Raw genomic sequence first — 18,646 nt, forward strand, 5'->3', positions numbered from 1 at the left:
TAGGAGCAAGAGAAAGGTAAAGGAAAGTGGAGGTCCTCTTCTTAGCAGAGGAGAGCTAATAATTGATGATATCAAGAAGGCTGATGTGTTTAATGCCTATTTTGCTTCAGTTTTCGCTAAAAAGGTTAATGGTAACCAGATACTCAACACAATTAATATTAACAAGGGAGAAGGAACTCAAGTGAAAATAAGGAAAGAGTAGGTATTCAAGTACCCCAGGTGTATTCAAGATGTATTCAAGTTGGCAGGGTCTCCTGAAATTCATCCTAGTGTACTCAGGGAACAAGCTGAAGCAATCTCAGAATTGTTAGCATTTATCTTTGAGAACTCCTGGAGGATGGGTGAGGTCCCAGAGAATTGGAGAAGGGCAAACATAGGCCTTGGCTACACTCACACTTTACAGCGCTGCAACTGGGGTGTGAAAAAACACCCCCCTGAGCGCTGCAAGATACAGCGCTGTAAAGCGTCAGTGTAATCAGGGCAGCAGCGCTGGGAGCACGGCTCCCAGCACTGCATGCTACACCCGTAAAGGATGTGGTTTATATGCAGAGCTGGGAGAGCTCTCTCCCAGCGCTGCCGCTCAGACTACACTCACACTTCAAAGCGCTGCCGCGGCAGCGCTCCCGCAGCGCTGCCAGGGCAGCGCTTTGAAATTCCAAATGTAGCCATACCCATAGTACTTATCTTTAGAAAGGAAAACAGCGAGGACCACCAAAGTTCTAGATCAGTCAGCCTAATTTCAATACCTGGAAAGATACTGGAACAAATTATTAAACACTCAGTCTGTAAGCACCTGGAGGATATTAGGTTTATGAGAATAGCCAACATGGATTTATCAAGAACAAATCATGCCAAACCAATCTAATTTCCTTCTTTGACAGGGTTGCTGAGTGGATGGGGGATGCAGTAGATGTGATATAGCTTGATTTTAGTAAGACTTTTGATACAGTTTCACATGAGATTCTCATAAGCAAAGTGTGGAAATATGATCTGGATGAATTTATTATAAGGCGGGGTGCACAACTGGTTGAAAGAGTGCACTCAAAGAGCAGTTATCAATGGTTTGCTGTCAAACTGGGAGGGTGTATCTAGTGGGGTCCCACAGAGGTCAGTCCTGGGTCTAGAACTAGTCAATATTTTCATTAATGAGTTGGATAATGGAGTGGAGAGTATGCTTATAAAATTTAATGACACCAAGCTCTGAGGGATTGCAAGCACTTTGGAGGACAGGATTAGAATTCAAAATGACCTTGACAAATTGGGGAATTGGTCTGAATTCAACAAGATGAAATTCAACAAAAACAAGTGTAAGGTACTTCACTTAGGAAGGAAAAATCAAATGCACAACTACAAAATGGGGAATAACTGGCTAGGTGGTAGCACTGCTGAAAAAGAGCTGGGGGTTATCATGGAACACAAATTGAGTATGAATCAGCAGAGTGACGCAGTTGTGAAAAAAGCTAATATTCTGGGGTGCATTAACAGGAGCGTTGTATGTAAAACACAGGAGGTAATTGTACCTCTCTACTCAGCACTGGTTAGGCCTCAGCTGGAATACTATGCCCAATTCTGGGAATCGCACTTTAAGAAAAATGTGGCTAAATTGGAGACAGTCCATAGGAGAACAACAAAAATGATAAAAAGTTTAGAAAACTTGACCTATGAGGAAAGGCTAAAAAAACAAAGAACTATGAACTGGGGATATTTAGTCTTGAGAAAAGAAGACTGAGGGGGGGACCTGATAGGGGCTGTTATAAAGAGGACAATTATCAATGTTCTTTGAAGGTAGGACAAGAAGCAATGGGCTTAATCTGCAGCAAGGGAGATTTAGGTTAGTTATTAGGAAAAACTTTTTAACTCCGAGGGGAGTTGAGCTCTGGACCAGGCTCCAAGGAAGGTTGTGGAATCCCTGCCACTGGAGATTTTTACAAACAGGTCAGACAAACACCTTCCAGGGATAATCTGGGTTTCCTCGGTCCCATCTCAGCGCAGGGGACTGGACTTCATGACTGCTTGAGGTTCCTGCCAATCCTTCATTTCTATGATTCTGTGATGGCAGCCACCAGCACCTTCCAGCACAACAGCTCCACCCACCCCACCCTCAGCTTGTATCCTTGGCCCCAGTGCTCATCCCCCACACCTGCTCCTTCCCAGCGTGTTATCCTTCCTGCACAGCTAACCTTGTGTCAGGGAATCAGCCTCACTCTTGCCATCTGCTCCTACGTTCTCTGTATTCTCAGCTGCTCGAGCCCCAACTGTGACCCCCATCCTGCTCCTTCTTGCTGCAGCTTTCTCCTGTCAGACCTCCCCGCCCCCAGAGAACCCACTCCCTGCCTGGCCTGGCTCCTGCAGTTCTTGTGAGTATCTCTTGGCTTTTGGTACATGTTACCCTGAATTCACCACATACCCACTCTATAAACAGAGATCATTTAATGGCTGCTGTGACCAGCTTGGGATACAATGGGATATGATGTAAGTGCTGGCTGAGGCCTCTTGCCTGCCTGACAGAACTCTCTAATGCAGCCGTCACTCCCAATCCTGCCTGGTAAAAGACCCCAACAAGGCATAGGGTTTAGAAAGCCATAATTTTGTGACTCCAGTGTTGCTGTGGTTGTGTTATTTTCACATCCAGCAGACCCAGCTCTGTGTGTAACAGACTGCACACTCAAACAACACCATCAGCCTAGGTGCAGATATGGGCATTTCCAACTCATGCATTGCATGCCTCACAGATGCACATATGCACACACACACAGAGGCTCTTCTAAACCCAGGAAACAATGCTGACTGTGCCTATGTCATATACACGAACTGGCACTGTCACAAACCAACTATACATCAGTCTTGCAAAATTCTGCTCACCCTGAATGGGGCTGGAAATTCTCATGCTAGTTTTGCAGAGCTGATACATACACATACAGAGACTGTGTGTGTGTTTGGTGTCTGAGTGCTTCTAGGGACCCTGTCATCATAGTATCTGAGTGCTTCCCAAGTATTTAAAAAACAGACATGATGACACATTTTTCTCTATCTTCCAGGTCTGTATGACAAATAGCTTAATTAGGGAGTGTTCATGCTTGCTGCTGGGAGTGCATGGGTGTGTTTGCCTCATGTGAACAACTTATTCATGAGAAGCTAAGTAGAAGAAATGAGTTTTGCATTCATTTTGAGTGTAATGTGGCCTATGGTCATTCTTCTCACTTGTGGGGTGAATTTCAGGTCCAACACCTGTGAAAGTTCTGTCCTGTCACTCACAAGTCTCTCTTAGACTCCCCAATACTCACAGATCTACTGGCTGACACTTGCATTGTTTGGCTGGAATGCAGCTGTAGTGAGGGTGGGGAGGTTTCTTAGGTAGTGAGAGCACATTCATGGAGGGCTTTGACCATGACAGCAGAAATCCTGAGCTGGACTCTGTATTCCATAGGGAGCCAGTGCACAGAGTGGAGTGCTGGGGAGATATACTCCTGGCAGCCTGTGCTGCTGTGTTCTGTACTAGTTGGAGCCATTTCAGAGTGTGAGGCTTCATTCCAAGGTAGAATGAGCTGCAGTAATCAAGTCTGGAGATCATGAATTCATGGGTTATCATGGCCAGTTGTGTACCTGATAGGATGAGGCACATTCTTCTGGTCCGTTGCAGATGGGAATGGGCACTTTTGCCATTGTGCTATTTGGTACTAATAGCATTAAGTCCCAAAGGATCCCAAGGCGAAAAAAATCACACAACAACAAACAGGCAGATGGCTTTGATAGTGGGGAATGTTTGAAAGGAGGCCAGGTGTGATGCTGGCGGACCAGGTGCCAAAGCCCAAGGTCTCACTGAACACTTACAAATGCATGGCTGGAAGCCATGCCAATTCCCTTCTGTATTAGTATAGCTCAAAGGGATTGTTAAATGTATGAGAATGTATTTGGTGTTTAAACATCATGAAAATTAACGGATGCTGCATGCATTGTTTTTCCTTATCTGTATCCCGTTATAATGCAATAGCAAACATTTGCATTGCATATATCCTGTAACTAAACAACCCATCAAATGAGAAAGAAACCTTGGGTAATGCAAATGAAGAACTTTAACAGAAAAGTGCTAATTCTTGCACATTTCAGGACCAGTTCCCAGGACAACCTTCTGGGTTTGGTCTGAAAGGACCCAGACCTGCTTCAGAATGTTCCCAATCCCGAGTGCAGCCTTGGCAGATGGGACAAGAGTGTTTGGTGACCAACAGTATCACAAGCTGCTGAGAGTTCAGCTGGGTGAGTCTGTGGCTGGAGTTCCCTTGTCTAGGGGCAGTGAGAGTCATCTCTGTATTGGGCTTTGGCTTAAGGCCTGGCTGAGAGGGAACCAGGATTCGCACCGCTAAGAAGTTGTTTTTTATTAAGCTAGACACCAGACAGTAGTTTGCGAAATCTCTGCCATCAAAAGAGCACATTAGTGCTGTCATAATCCTGCACACACACACACACACACACATGGGCGTGCACACATGCACTGACACAGACACAATCTGGTGCTATTTGCTGTCATAAATATACCTGCTAGTGCAGATAAACTCATGTGTCTCCTCAATCCCCTCCCCACCCAGCTGCAGGTACTGCCACCCTCTTGCTAACTAGTATTTGCAGCACTGTCCTTTCAAAATGTCTCCTTGCTTTCTAGACGGAGAAGTGCTGCTGTGGAAGGACAGGAGCTGTAGCAATGGAGGCGATCGCTATTGTTTCCGTGATGTTACAGCGCCGACCTGGCCTCCCCCATCCCACAGATGTGTGCAGCTTGCAAATCCAGGCTCTCTCTTGTATGCTCCTGCCAGCTGCTGTTGGCTTTGTCCTGGGGGAGCTCCCTGACTCCCCACCCCCTGAACTTCAGTGATTTTCTGGGTGTCCGGGAACAGGCAGCTGTCCCCTGGGACAGGCAGCAGAAGGCTGCTCAGAGGGACAGAAGCAGCCCGGAGCCCTTGGTTTGTTCCTTCCCGAGAAGGAGAAGGACGCTCCAGGCTGTAGCCAGCGGCGGGGATGCTGGGTTGCTAGGAGACAGGTGAAGAGAGAGGACCGATGTGCAGAGGCGGGAAGCTCAGGTACCTGCTGCCCTCCGGCAAACGCTGCCCAGGAATGGCAGGAGGGACAGTGGCCGCTGCGACCGGGCTGCTGAGGCGGCCTGGAGCCCGAAAGCAGCCGGCTGCAGGACCGGGATTCCCGGACAGGCCCGGGGTGGGGAGCTGCGGCGGATGCTGAAGCCCAAGCAGAGCCCCGCCAGGCTGCGGGAGACTCTGGGGCAGGCAGACGATGCTGGAGTTGCCGGCTCCCTTTGCCGGCGCTAACCCCGCTCCCCAGGGCTGACCATCCCCTCTGAGCCCCGCCGCTGTAAGTACCTGCCGCGGCCCGCGCTGGGAGCGCCCGGGCGGCTGCTGCAGGGCTGCGGGGGAGCGAGGCACAGCGAGCGCTGCTCTCCCAGCTGCAGAGCCCGAGCGCCGAACCGGTGCCCTTGGGGCCCCGCAGCTGCGGCCGGGGAGGGCAGCCGGAGTGGGGGGTGGGGGACGAACCCGCCAGGAAAGCCGCAGCAGGGCCCCAAGGGAGAGACACACCTGGGAGGGCTGAGTGCGGGGCTGCTCGAGCCCGAGGGACGGATCCTGCGGCTGCTCGGAGGGGGGATGGAGCGAGGCGTACAGGGCTCGCGGTGTCCTTGGGAAACCGGCAGCAGCGCAGGGAGCGAGGACATGCAGAGAGAGGCGGACAGGTAAACAAAACAAGAGGCAGGAGCTCCCCGGGGTTCCTCTTGCTCCTGCCCTTGTGCCTGACCCTTCCCAGAGCAGCCGGGAGAGGCGCCCCGTGTTCAGGAGACCGTGAGGTACTGGAGGTGGGGGAGGTTCTAGACTGCGGCTTCCACCCCTGGCCAGTTACTGTCGCTGCTGAACCCTGGGAAATGCCAAGCTGCTTCTCAGGAGGGGACTCTGCACTGATGGTGGCACCAGGCAGGAGAACTGCAAACCAAGTGGGAAAAAGGAAAGGCTGTCCCACGCCAGTACCTGTGCAGCGAGCCAGTATGGCATGGCAGAGGGCAGTGTGCCAATAGCAGTACGGTGAGGCAGTATGGAATGCCAGAGGGCAATGTGATGGTAGCAGTAAGGTGAGGCGGTATGGAATGGCAGAGGGCAGTGTGATGGTAGCAGTAAGATGAGGAGGTATGGAATGGCAGAGGGCAGTGCGATGGTAGCAGTAAGGTGAGGAGGTATGGAATGGCAGAGGGCAGTGTGATGGTAGCAGTAAGATGAGGAGGTATGGAATGACAGAGGGCAGTGCGATGGTAGCAGTAAGGTGAGGTGGTATGGAATGGCAGAGGGCAGTGCGATGGTAGCAGTAAGGTGAGGAGGTATGGAATGACAGAGGGCAGTGCGATGGTAGCAGTAAGGTGAGGAGGTATGGAATGGCAGAGGGCAGTGTGCCAGAAGCGGTATGGCAAGTCAATATGGAATGGCAGAGGGCAGTGTGATGGTAGCAGTAAGGCGAGGAGGTATGGAATGGCAGAGGGCAGTGTACCGGAAGCGGTATGGCCAGACAGTATGGAATGGTAGAGGGCAGTGTGCTGGTAGCAGTACAGTGAGGTGTCATGGAATGACAGAGGGCAGTGTTCCAGTAAGGGTATGGCGATATGGTGTGGAATGGCAGAGGGCAGTGCAGGTAGCGGTATAACAAGGTGGTATGGCACGGCAGAGGACAGTGTGCCAGAAGCTGTACGGTGAGGTCATATGGAATGGCATAGGGGAGTGCCAGTTGCGGTACAGTGAGGCAGTATGGGATGGGTGAGGGCAAGGTGGCAGTATGGCACGTTGGTAAGGAATGGCAGAAGGTAGTGTGCTGGTAGTGATACAGCATGTTGGTATGGCACAGCAGAGGGCAGTGTGCCAGTAGCGGCACAGTGAGGTGGTATGCATTGACAGAGGGCAGTCCCGGTGGTTGTACGGTGAGGTGGTATGCAATGGTGGAGGGCAGTGCTGGTGGCTGTATGGTGCGGCGTTATGGAATGACAGATGGCAGTGCCAATGGCTGTATGGCAAGGTAGTATGGCATGGCAGAGGGCTGTGTGCCAGTAGCGATAAGGCACGTCAGTATGGAATGGCAGAGGGCAGTTTACCAGTTTCGGTATGGCTAGATGGTATGGCATGGAAGAGGGGACTATGCTGGTAGTGGTACGGCGAGGTGGTTTGGAATGGCAGAGGACAGTTTGCCCATAGCTGTATGGCTAGGCAGTATGGCATGGTAGATGGCAGTATGCCAATAGCGGTATGGCTAGGTGGTATGGAATGGCAGAGGCAGTGTGCCGGGTGCAGTATAGGGAGGCAGTACTGCATTGGCAAGGGCAGTATGCTGGTAGTGGTACTGTGAGGTGGCATGGCATGGCAGAGGGCAGGATGGCAGGGCAGACGGGAGTGTGTCAGCAGCGGTATAGCAATGTGGTATGGCACAGCAGAAGGCAGTGTGCCGGTAGCGGTATGGCTATGAGGTATGGCATGGCAGAGAGCAGTGTGTCAGTAGCGGTATGGCTAGGCAGTATGGCATGGCAGAGGGCAGTGTGTCAGTAGTGGTACAGCTAGGTGGTAAGGGATGGCAGAGTGCAGTGTGCTGGTAGTGGTAAGGTGATGCACTATGGAATGGAAGAGGGTGGTTTGCCAGTTATGATATAGCTAGGTGGTATGGAATGGCAGAGGGCAGTGTGCTGGTAGTGGTATGGAGAGGTGGTACCACATTGGTGAGGGTAGGGTGGTGGTGTGGCGAGTTCTTATTGAATGGCAGAGGGTAGTTTGCCCGTTGCGATACAGGGACATGGCACCTAAATGCAGAGGGCATTGTGCTGCTAGAGGTATGGTGAGGTGATGTGGAATGGTGGAGAGCAGTGCCAGTTGTGGTACGGTGAAGTGATGTGGCATGGCAGAGGTCAGTGTGCCAGTAGTGGTAGGGCAAGGTGGTATAGAATGGCAGGGGACAGTTTGCCCATAGCTGTATGGCTAAGTGGAATGGCATGGCAGATGGCAGCATGCCAGTAGCAGTATGGTGAGGCAGAATGGAATGGCAGAGGGGTGTATGCAGGTAGCGGTATGGTGAGGCAGTATGGAATGGAAGAGGGCGTGGTATGGTGAGGTGGTATGGCATGACAGAGGGCAGTATTCCAGTAGTGTAATGGGAAGGTAGTATGGATTGGCAGATGGCAGTGTTCCAGTAATGATATGGCAAGGCAGTATGGCATGGAAGAGGGTAGTGCCAGTAGCGGCATGGTGAGGCAGTATGGAATGGCAGAGGGCGGTACTGGTGTCTGTATAGTGGGGCATTATGGAATGGCAGAAAGCAGTGTGCTGGTAGTAGTACGGTGAGGTGCTATGGAATGACACAGGGCGGTGTTCTGGTAGCATTATGGGAAGGTGGTATGGATTAGCAGAGGGCAGTGTTCCAGTAACGGTATGGCGAGGCGGTGTGGTGTGGCAGAGGGTAGTGCCGGTCGCGGTGTGGCGAGGTGGTATGGCACGGCAGAGGGCAGTGTTCCAGTAGTGGTATGGGAAGGCAGTATGGATCAGCAGAGGGCAATGTTCCTGTAACAGTAACGGTGAGGAGGTGTGGCATGGCAGAGGGTAGTGCTGGTAGTGGTATGGTGAGGAAGTATGGCACGGAAGAGGGGAGTGTGCTTGTAGTGGTACGGGAGGGCGGTATTGCATGGCAGTGTGCTGGTAGCAGTACAGCGAGGCGGTATGGCATGGCAGAGTGCAGTGTGCTGGTAGGGGTATGGCAAGGCGGAATTGAATGGTAGAAGGGAGTGTGATGGTAGCAACACGGAGAGGTAGTATGGCATGGCAGGGAGCAGTGTGCCCGTAGTGGTACTGCAAGGCAGTATGGAATGGCACAGGGGGTGTCTCAGTAGCGGTACAGCGTGGCAGTATGACACAGTAGAGGGCAGTGTGTCACCAGCAGTATGGCAAGGCTGTATGGCATGGCAGTGGGCAGTGTGTTGGTAGCGGTACTGTGAGGCAATATGGAATGGCAGAGGGCAGTTTGCCTGTAGCTGTATGGCTAGGCAGTATGGCAGTGTGCCAGTAGTGGTACGGTGAGGGGGACTGGAATGGCAGAGGGGAGTGTGCCTGTAACGATATGGCGAGGCACTATGGAGTGGCAGAGGGCAGTGTGTCGGTAGCAGTACAGCAAGGTGGTATGGCATGGCTAAGGGCAGTGTGCCGGTAGAGGTATGCTGAGATAGAATGGCAGAGGGAGTATGCCGGTAGCGGTACGGCGGAGTGGTATGGCATGGCAGAGGGGAGTATGCCAAAGAGTGAATGTCAGGGCTCCGAGTCATCTTCCCTGCTTTCTTCTAGATCCCTATGTCGGAGCAGAACAGCACCAGTGATGGGGATGCGGATCCCCATCACAGCATGTCTATGCTCTTGCTACTTGTGCTGGTCTTCTTCACCATGGGACTTGTGGGGTTCCTGATCTGCCATGTCCTGAAGAAAAAAGGCTATCGCTGCCGGACCTTTCGTGATGAGCTAGACCTGGAGCACAAGGAGGTGCTGACGGAGCTGCAGGCCAGTGAGTAATGGGGCAGCAGGGTAGGGGAGGGGCCTTCAGCTGGACCCGTTCTGCATGTCTTAGCAGCCCCAGCTTACTGACAGACTGGCGTGCTGAACCTGGGGAGCCTATGGACGCCACTGGTGGGATAAGCTATACAGCGAGTGTGAGGGGGTCATAGTGCATAAATGGCAGTATAGTAAATGGCAAGCAGCATGTGCACTGTACATGTCACATGAGTGGGAGGGACCAGGGGAGCAGAATCAGCAGCCAATATCAGGGTGGAAGATAAAGGGCCCTCATTTTAACATGTCACCAGTAGAGTAAGTTCAGCTCTGGTGTAACTGAGTATGAGTCCTACTGATTTAATCACGCCTGCTTTCGCTAAGGGCTGAATGTGTAATTTACATTCCTTTTCCACTCATACTGACTGCCAGATCGGTGGCAGGTCCACCTAACGTTCACAGCAGCCTTGTAGCTTACACCAGCATTATGTCACCACTGAATTTGGCCCTGAGAGTAGAACTCTCTTTGATTGTGCCTGGCTCAGATTTGCAGCACTGACACGCCTGGGGGATTAACAGGGCCAAGATCACGAGGGAACGAAAAGCAAGGGTGCATTGCCTATGGGCCCGTCTCTGTTTGACCATTCCAACCCTGCCACAGGAAAAGGAGAGCCACACACCTCGACTGCCTTAGCTGAGAGAGATCTCTCAGCATATCTGAGGCCACCAGCACTGGTAACAAATGAGTGCCTGCATCTAGAGCAGGGGTTGGCAACCTTTCAGAAGTGGTGTGCCGAGTCTTCATTTATTCACTCTAAGGTTTTGCATGCCAGTAATATATTTTAATGTTTTTATAAGGTCTCTTTCTATACATCTATAATATATAACTAAATGATTGTTGTATGTAAAGTAAATAAGATTTTTAAAATGTTTAAGAAGCTTCATTTAAAATTAAATTAAAATGCAGAGCCCCCTGGGCCAGTGGCCAGGACCCAGGCAATGTGAATGACACTGAAAATCAGCTCATGTGCCGCCTTCAGCACGCATGCCAGAGGTTGCCTACCCCTGATCTAGAGCCTGCTAGGCGCTGGGTCAGGATGACAGCACAAGGTTCCTTTCATAATATAATCCCACACATGCTTTGTAAAGGCAGAGCTGCTGCAGAGTGTGTTGCTCTGTAGCAGTGTTAATATCACAGATGGTTCTTAATGGAAGCTGGAAACTCAGTTAAGGTTCCAACACCTCGTTTCTGACTCACTTCCCCATCTAGTTTTTAATCTACAAGCAGGAGACCCTCACCAGCTGTGACACAAAATGCCAGTCTGTGTTGTTGGGTGTGTTCTTCAGCTGTATGTTTCTATAGCCTACATGTACCCTTCGGCCTAGATCATGAGTAGGGGCATTTCTACTGTGGTTCAGGAGGCTGTCAAAGCGGTCTATCTGTGAAATCTGGACCCCAGGCTGGAAAGGGTCCCCAGATCTGGCAGTGCAGACCTGAAGGCTGCTAGAGAGCCCATCCCTGCTGCCATGTACCAAGCAGGACTCAGAATGAGTGGGCAGAAGAGCACGCGAGGGAGCTACAAGGTGGCTTGCCATCCCCCTGGTGACTTGGTGTGAGAGCTGAGTGAAGGGGATTTAGGGCAGAATCAGGTGCTGCCAAGCAGACAGGAGCACCACCAGCTTTTTTGGAGCCCTAGGCAGTGGAAGGTGCCGCCCCTGAAATGCTGCTCCTGACAGAAACGGCAGAAGGTCCCGCCTCTGAAATACCACTGACAACCGGGGCAGCCGAAGATCTGGCTGCTGCGGTCGCCATCCTAAATTTTAGCACCCTAAGCGATCGCCTAGGTTGCCTAATGAGTTGCACTGGCCCTGCAAGCAGAGCCCTACAGACAGCAGCTCCTGTCTCCAGCCATGGGGAGAGGAGTAGAAGTAAAACCCCTGCTTGGTATATGAAGTGCTCTGGATATGCTCCTGTGTATGTAGAGTGGGTGAGGTAAAGTTGGATTTCTGTCTGGAATGTGAAAGATGGTGTCTCCCATCCCTACGAGCAGGGTGATCAGGTCAGGTGTAATAGGGCTGCTAGTACATTTCTGGGGCGTGTAGTCTGCTCTCTAGCCCCAAGTGGGACAACAGCTGAGGGAGGAGATGGTCTCCAGATCGCAGGTGTGGGTTAAATGCAAGATGATGCAGTCTCTGGCTGGGAGCAGGAGGGTGGGTTGGAGGGTGACTGATGAACCTCTGGCCTGTCTGGGGGGAGCAGGTGCAGAGGGAGGGTAGGCATGGCATTGGGAAAAGATCCATGCTGCCAGTGGGGACGGATGAGGGGGCAGCATTAAGTGGCTCTGGTTTGGAGGTGGAGGAGAGGATAGTGTTAAGGTTAGTTTGGAAGTATGGAAGTTTCACTGAAAATCTTCTGTATTAATTGTGTTTAGTCAGGCACTGAGCCATTCTGTTAGTGCTGTTCTAAGGGGGGATGTATTATCAGCCAGAGCTCAGCCTTAGCCAGGATTGTTTGGTAATTTCCTTAGCTTTTAATGAAGCCGAAAAAATGTGTTTTTCATGCTTCTTTCATAACTCAGACTGGCTGAGCAGTTCTTGCATAACTGCAGTGAGTCCTGCATTTCAGCAGTGGGTTTGGAAGAGCTGCAGGCTCGAACTGCACACAGCATCTCTAGCTGGCAGTGTTTACACCTTCCATGGAGCACATGTGGCTCTCCTCACCATCAAACCCCCTCCCCCAGCTGCACTGGTGGATCTTCCAGGAAGCCCCAGACCCGGGTTTGAGTAGCTTGGCTTAATGGAAACATATCTGGGCTTCCCTGAAATCATGAGCTTTGTACGCTCAGCCACTAGAGGGCTCAATCCAAAGCCCATTGAAATCAGTGGGAGTCTCTCCTTTGCTGGATTGGGCCCAGAGATTGCAGCCGTGAGGAATGCTTCATTTCAGGCCTCCCTAAAGTTACAAGCTCTGCTGGCATAGTACTCAGAGGTTCTGCACTTCATGGTGCCGCTCAGCTTTTAAATAACTAGAAAAGTTTTCACAAGGCTTAGAATCCAGGGCCCCTATGGGAACTGCTGAGGAGGCTCCTCCTTGACATTTCACTCTGCTCATTGAAAGCAGAACACATGAGGCTCTGAGAGTGGACAGGCAAACCTGGCACCTCTAAATGAGCATGGCCTTGGGGAATGCATCCCAGAAAATGTTTGTGATTTCTGACGACAGACTGCTTGGGGCGGTTCGTTCAAACCAGGTCTTAAATCAAAATAAATCATATGGTGTATGGAAAACTGAACTAAAATTACAGAGCTAGGATTTTAAATGTTCTGGGGTTTCCCAGTCCTGCTGGCAGCCGAGGGGGTTCTGAGGGCCATGTGTGAGCAACAGTCAATTCAGCAGCCAGTCAGCTACAGTCATGCAGGGGGAGCTGTGCAGCTGGTTTAGGGAGCAGCCTGCTTTGTCTCTGGTTTTTGGAGTTCTGGTGTGCTCTTGTTCTGAATTTTAAGTAATAAAGGAGGGTTAGATTGCAACCACCCAGCAGGTAGGTAGGTAGGGTGTGTGTATGTGTGTGGGGGAACATAACACCCCTTCCTCGCTCTTGGTGGGGAAGATGGGGCAGGCTGGGCCTAAGGGCAAAGCATCTCACACCATGTTTCCCTTGACTTCAGGAAGCAGAAGTCCAGCTTCCTGTGCTGGGCTTCAGTGATGCCCTGCAGCTGCCTGCCTGGTCCCCAGCACACTGCAAAGCCAGGAGCGTGATTGACAGTGAAGTGTGCATGTCGCGGGGGGACTAGCTTCTGGGATTGTATCTGAAGTTGTGAGGAGAACAAAGTACCAGAGCAGAGGAGGAGAAGGACCTTGGAGTATTGGTTGATCACAGGATGACTATGAGCCGCCAATGTGATATGGCCATTAAAAAAGCTATTGCAGTTTTAGGATGCATCAGGCGAGGTATTTCCAGCAAAGATAAGGAGGTGTTAGTACCGTTATATAAGGCACTGGTGAGACCTCATCTGGAATACTGTGTGCAGTTCTGGTCTCCCATGTTTAAGAAGAATGAATTCAAACTGGAACAGGTTCAGAGACAGGCTACTAGGATGATTCGAGGAATGGAAAACCTGTCATATGAAAGGAGACTCAAAGAGCTTGCCTTGTTTAGCCTAACCAAAAGAAGGTTGAGGGGGCATATGATTGCTCTTTATAAATATATCAGAGGGGTTAATATTAGGGAGGGTGAGGAATTATTTAAGCTTAGTACCAATGTGAACTCAAGAACAAATGGATATAAACTGGACACTAGGAAGTTTAGACTTGAAATTAGAAAAGCTTTCTAACCATTCGAGGAGTGAAGTTCTGGAACAGCCTTCCAAGGGGAGTAGTGGAGGCAAAAGACATATCTGGCTTTAAGACTAAGCTTGATAAGTTTATAGAGGGGGTGGTGTGATGGGATAGCCTAATTTTGGCAATTAATTTGGAAATTGATCTTTGATTATCAGCAGGTAAGTAAGCCCAGTGGTCTGTGATGGAATGTTAGATGGGTTGGGATCTGAGTTACTAAAGAGAATTCTTTCCTGGGTGCTGGCTGGTGAGTCTTGCCCACATGCTCAGGGTTTAACGAATCACCATATTTGGGGTCTGGAAGGAAATTTCCTCCAGGGCAGATTGGCAAAGGCCCTGGAATTTTTCGCCTTCCTCCGCAGTATGGGGCACGGGCCACTTGCTGGAGGATTCTCTGCAGCTTGAGGTCTTCAAACCACAATTTGAGGACTTCAATAACTCAGACATAGGTTAGGGGTTTGTTATAGAAGTGGATGGGTGAGATTCTGTGGCCTGCATTGTGCAGGAGGTCAGACTAGATGATCATAATGGTCCCTTCTGATCTTAAAGTCTATGAGTCTATGAACATCTAGTTCCTGCTACTGCTAGGGGGAAGGGCTGCTACTGCTACTGCTAGGGGACCTGGGGTCTTCGGCAGTGGGGGCCTTCTGCTGTCGAATTGCTGCCGAAGATCCGGCACTTTGGCAGCAGGTCCCGGGGTGGAAGAATCCCCCACCGTGGGTCTTCGGGGCACTTCGGCGGTGGGGCCCGGGGCAGAAGGACTCCCTGCCGCTGAATTGCTGCCAAAGACCAGGAGCGGAAGAAGCTCTGGGAGCCCATGCCCCTTGAGTTTTCTGGGGTCCCCAGAGCAAGTGAAGGACCCCGCTCCAGGGGCCCCAAAAACTCTCGTGGGGGCCCTTGCAGGGCCCGGGGCCTGGGGCAAATTGTCCCACTTGCCCCCCCCTCTGGGTGGCCCTGCTAGGGGATTCCTGTAGCATTGAGGCTGGAAGGTGGAAGAGAAGGCCCAGACACTTGGGGTGTCAGCCCCAGGGCACTGTGGCAGGGGAGCTCTGCTTTCAGGGCTCTCAATATGTAGCTGAGGAGCACTGGCCTTTACTCTGCTGTACTTCAGAGCTGGGGCGGGCTGTGGATGGCCTCCTCACCAGGCGACTGCCTGAATCCCTTCACCTGCTGCCACTTTCTCTCCTTCCAGACGAAGAGGAGGAGCTGAATGAGGACACAGTGGAGAAGATAGTGAGATGTATCATTCAGAATGAAGGTGGGTGTTTCCTGGCTCGAGCTCGGGGGGCTTTCCCAAGCACCTGGCTCCCTCATGCATTTTCTGTTTCTTCTCTTTGCCAGCAAATGTGGAGGCCCTGAAGGAGATGCTGGGGGATGGTGAAGGGGATGTGCCAGTGCCCATGCTCAGGTGAGGCGTGCATCCACCATTCTGTGACTCTTGTAAGGTGTGCAGGAGTCGACTGAGTGCGGCATAGAAGCTTTTTCTGCTCTAGCAGCCCCTGCTGGCAGCCACTCCAGTGCTGTGGTGATCTGCCTCTTCTCATGCCTTGGCCCTCCGGCCTGGTTATGAGTAGCCCCACCCTCCGGTGTAGCAGGAAGTCCCACACCACAGAAGTCCAATGCCCTTACATCAGGTCTTTCACTCCAATTCTGGGCCCCACGCTCCTTACGTCCTCTTATCTGAGGTCTCTCAAAAGTCCTTATTCTCTTATGTCATGGGGCTTCACACCACCTTCCCTGGTGACTGGCAGGGAACCCAGGCCTGCTCTGTATGCTGGATTCCAGTCCAGGGACCTATAACCAGCAGTCCAGATCTGCTCCATCAACCTCTCTATGTTCACCTTTCTTTCAGGGCCAGGACTTACAAGGCCCTCCCCTGGAATCCACCAATAAATCCCAAACGAAAACCAACCTCTGCCCTCTACGAGCTTCACCTTTCATCCTTCTCCTTCCCTTGCACTGCTCCTCCACTAAACACCTCCCAGGGCTCTCTCCCCTAGACCCTGCCCTTTTACCAGGATTTACTGCCACAGCCTGCTCCACCCTGCTGGCTGCTCCATGTCTCTCCTGGCCTCTTGCCAGACTTCTCCACTAAGGACAGGATCCCTGGGCCAGTTCTTCCCCAGGCTTCCTTCTGGTCCACGCCAGTCTCTGGTCTCTCTACTGCCCAGAGAGGGACTACGGAGTTTCTCTCTGAAGCCCCTTTCTGCCCCAGAATTTGTCTCTTTAAGCTTAGCAGCCGGCTCCTCCCACTGAGAATCATCCTTAACTGAGCCTGGTGTTCCCTCCTGGTGTAACCTGATGAGCCAATTGGCCTTTCCAGCTCCAGTTAACTCTTTCCGAGCTCATCACACAAAGATTCTAGGGATCAGCAGTGCCATGGGAGGCACTCCATTCTGAGGCCCTCTGAGTTCGCTCCAGCTCCTTGGCTAGTCCCACTCAGACTCAGTGCCTGACTGGAAAATATCTTGCCACTGATGAGGATGAGGAGAGCTTGAGGCCTTATGGCTTAGCCATGGAGGAGCCAGATCCTCCAGTATATGGGGGCCTCATTTCTTTGACTCCATGTGGATGCTGCCTTGCCAGCAGGCTGGCGCATGCCTTCCCTGCCTCTGTCCTGTTACCCTTATGCTGTGAGATAAAGGGGCATTTCCTCAAGAGCTACTGCCTCTCAGAGTACAATGACCTCAAGCCAGGCTGACGTGAGGGGTGGAGTCCCCCATGTGAAAGGAACTGACTGTCTCTTTCTTTGCTCTTACTGCAGCCTTTGTCCACATCGTAACAGCCAGGATGGGGGCCTGCCACATCACCACACGGTGCACCTGGGCTCCACGCAGGCACCATGCATTCACTGCAGCAAGAGGAAGAGGCCCCCACTGCACCGCCAAGGCAGATCCAAGGATGGCAAAGGCAAGATGCACCCTAGAGAGACCACGGTCTTCTCCGTGGGCAGGTACTTGGCGAGACTGACCACCACATGTCTGTCTGCACTGGTGCTGTAGCCAGGTTGGCCCTAGATTCTGAAAGAGACAAGGAGGGTGAGGTAATATGTTTTATTGGACCAACTTCTGTAGGTGGAAGGTATGTAACTCGAAAGCTTGTTCCTTCAGCCAATAGAAGCTGATCCAACAAAAGATGTTCCCTCCTGCACTGTGTCTCTACCACATTTCTGTCAGCCTTAGCAGTTATTGTTTGTGATGCTCTCCTCAGGGAGCCCAGAACCATAAGCATCTGTATTACTTCTCTGCCTTAGCAAGGGAGAGCTTTGCTGGTGCTTAAACTGTGTGTCAGCCCCCGGCCATGCCAGCCTGCCTTACCACCGGCTCCTTGCGACTCTGCTAGTTGAAGCCTCGCCTTGCAGTATCAGTCAGTGAACCCCAGCTCCTGAGTTCCCCAGTGACGTCCGAAGCAGCGACCAGTCCCTCTCACTGGACACTCACAGAAATGATAAGCTTCACTGCCTCCAAAGAGACAGTACACCCCACTAGCCCGTTAGCCCAGCCACGGACACCCACTTCAGCTTAGTCCACAGCACGGAGGCAGTTTATAGTAAAACTAAGAATAAGTTTATTAATAAAGAGCAGAGATTTAAGTGATACTAAGCAAGAGAAAAAGACAGGTCTGGTTACAAACAAAAAACAGTCTTTCTAGTGACTGCAGCTTAACTTTAGCAAGCTATAATCTTTTCCTAAGCAGGTTTCTCATTTCCATCAAACTGTCAGCATCGCCTGGCTCTAAGGCAGGATGCTCCACCGTTCACAGGATCAGAGGGGTCTGACCCCTTTGTTCTCTTTCTCAAACTGGTACTCCAGGGGGTCCGCGGGCCCCGCTAATCAACTTCTCCCCGTCCCTCTCAGTGCCCCTTGCAGACCAGGAAACAGCTATTCTGTGGCGTGTAGGAGGCACTGGGACGGAGGTGGAGGAGTGGGGATGAGATGCACTCGGGGGAGGGGTGCCATCAGGGAAAGGGGAGAAAGAGGCAGGGAAGAGGAGGGGCAGGGAAGGAGCGGGGGCAGGAAGAGACAGGGTGTGGTCTTGGGGAAAGGGGTGGAGTGAAGGCAGGACCTGGGGCTGAGTGGGGGGATCTGAGGGTTCTCAAAAAACTTTAAATCAAAATGGGGGTCCTTGGGTTGCTAAAGTTTGAGAACCGCTGCTCTAAGTGATGGGTAACTAATGGCTTCTCTCCACTGCTTTTTATCATCCAAAACCTTTGCAATATATTCCTTCCAAGTGCACAGCCCAGACAGAGTGCTTCTCCCCCGCTGGCATGCAGACGCCATGCTGTCCTCCTCATCCCCTGCCCAATTTGTTTTTCTGATTGGCTCAATCACTTTGTTTCTCTGAGCCATCAATGTATTTCCATTGCCCTTTGCTTGTAATCAAGTCATGCCACGCAGGTAAATCTACCTCCCTTTCCCAAGGGCAGGCTTGTTTAGCAGCTGCCTCCAGGACATATTTTAAGAAGCTATTTCCAGTCCACATACACAGCTCTTTATCCGCCGCCTGGCCATGCATCACGCACTGAGTGCCGGCACCAGCAGGTCATGCAATTTTACACGATACCATAGGCGGTACTGTTTGGATACAAGGGTTTATGTCCCGTGGCAGTTGGAGTAAAGGGGCTCATAGGGTTCACAGTGGAAAGGAGAAGTCTTGGGGAGTCTGTCTCCTGACCCCTTACTCCTCCCCTCTTAGTTAATGCAGCCCAACAGGTTCCTGGCAACATGAGCATTAGGGGCCCCCCCACTTTATGGTTCCACAC

General features: G+C 51.5%; 1 protein-coding gene across 4 annotated transcripts in view; it reads left to right on the forward strand.

The window, feature by feature from the left end:
• The first annotated feature begins 4,795 nt into the window (after positions 1-4,795).
• The window catches only part of RELL2 (RELT like 2), a 52,665-nt gene continuing 38,814 nt past the window's right edge, over positions 4,796-18,646 (forward strand). For 2 of the 4 annotated variants that reach the window (XR_004001520.1, XM_030571783.1), the window contains exons 1-5: positions 5,086-5,358; positions 9,351-9,564; positions 15,077-15,142; positions 15,226-15,292; positions 16,649-16,837. Coding sequence is in view for 3 of the 4 variants with exons in the window: in XM_030571783.1 (XP_030427643.1) it covers positions 9,357-9,564; positions 15,077-15,142; positions 15,226-15,292; positions 16,649-16,837 (530 nt within the window). In the remaining variant the exon portion in view is untranslated. The other 2 variants (XM_030571784.1, XM_030571785.1) reach the window with 2 other exon arrangements.

Source organism: Gopherus evgoodei, chromosome 8 (assembly GCF_007399415.2).
Source record: "Gopherus evgoodei ecotype Sinaloan lineage chromosome 8, rGopEvg1_v1.p, whole genome shotgun sequence".
Lineage (NCBI taxonomy): Eukaryota > Metazoa > Chordata > Testudines > Testudinidae > Gopherus > Gopherus evgoodei.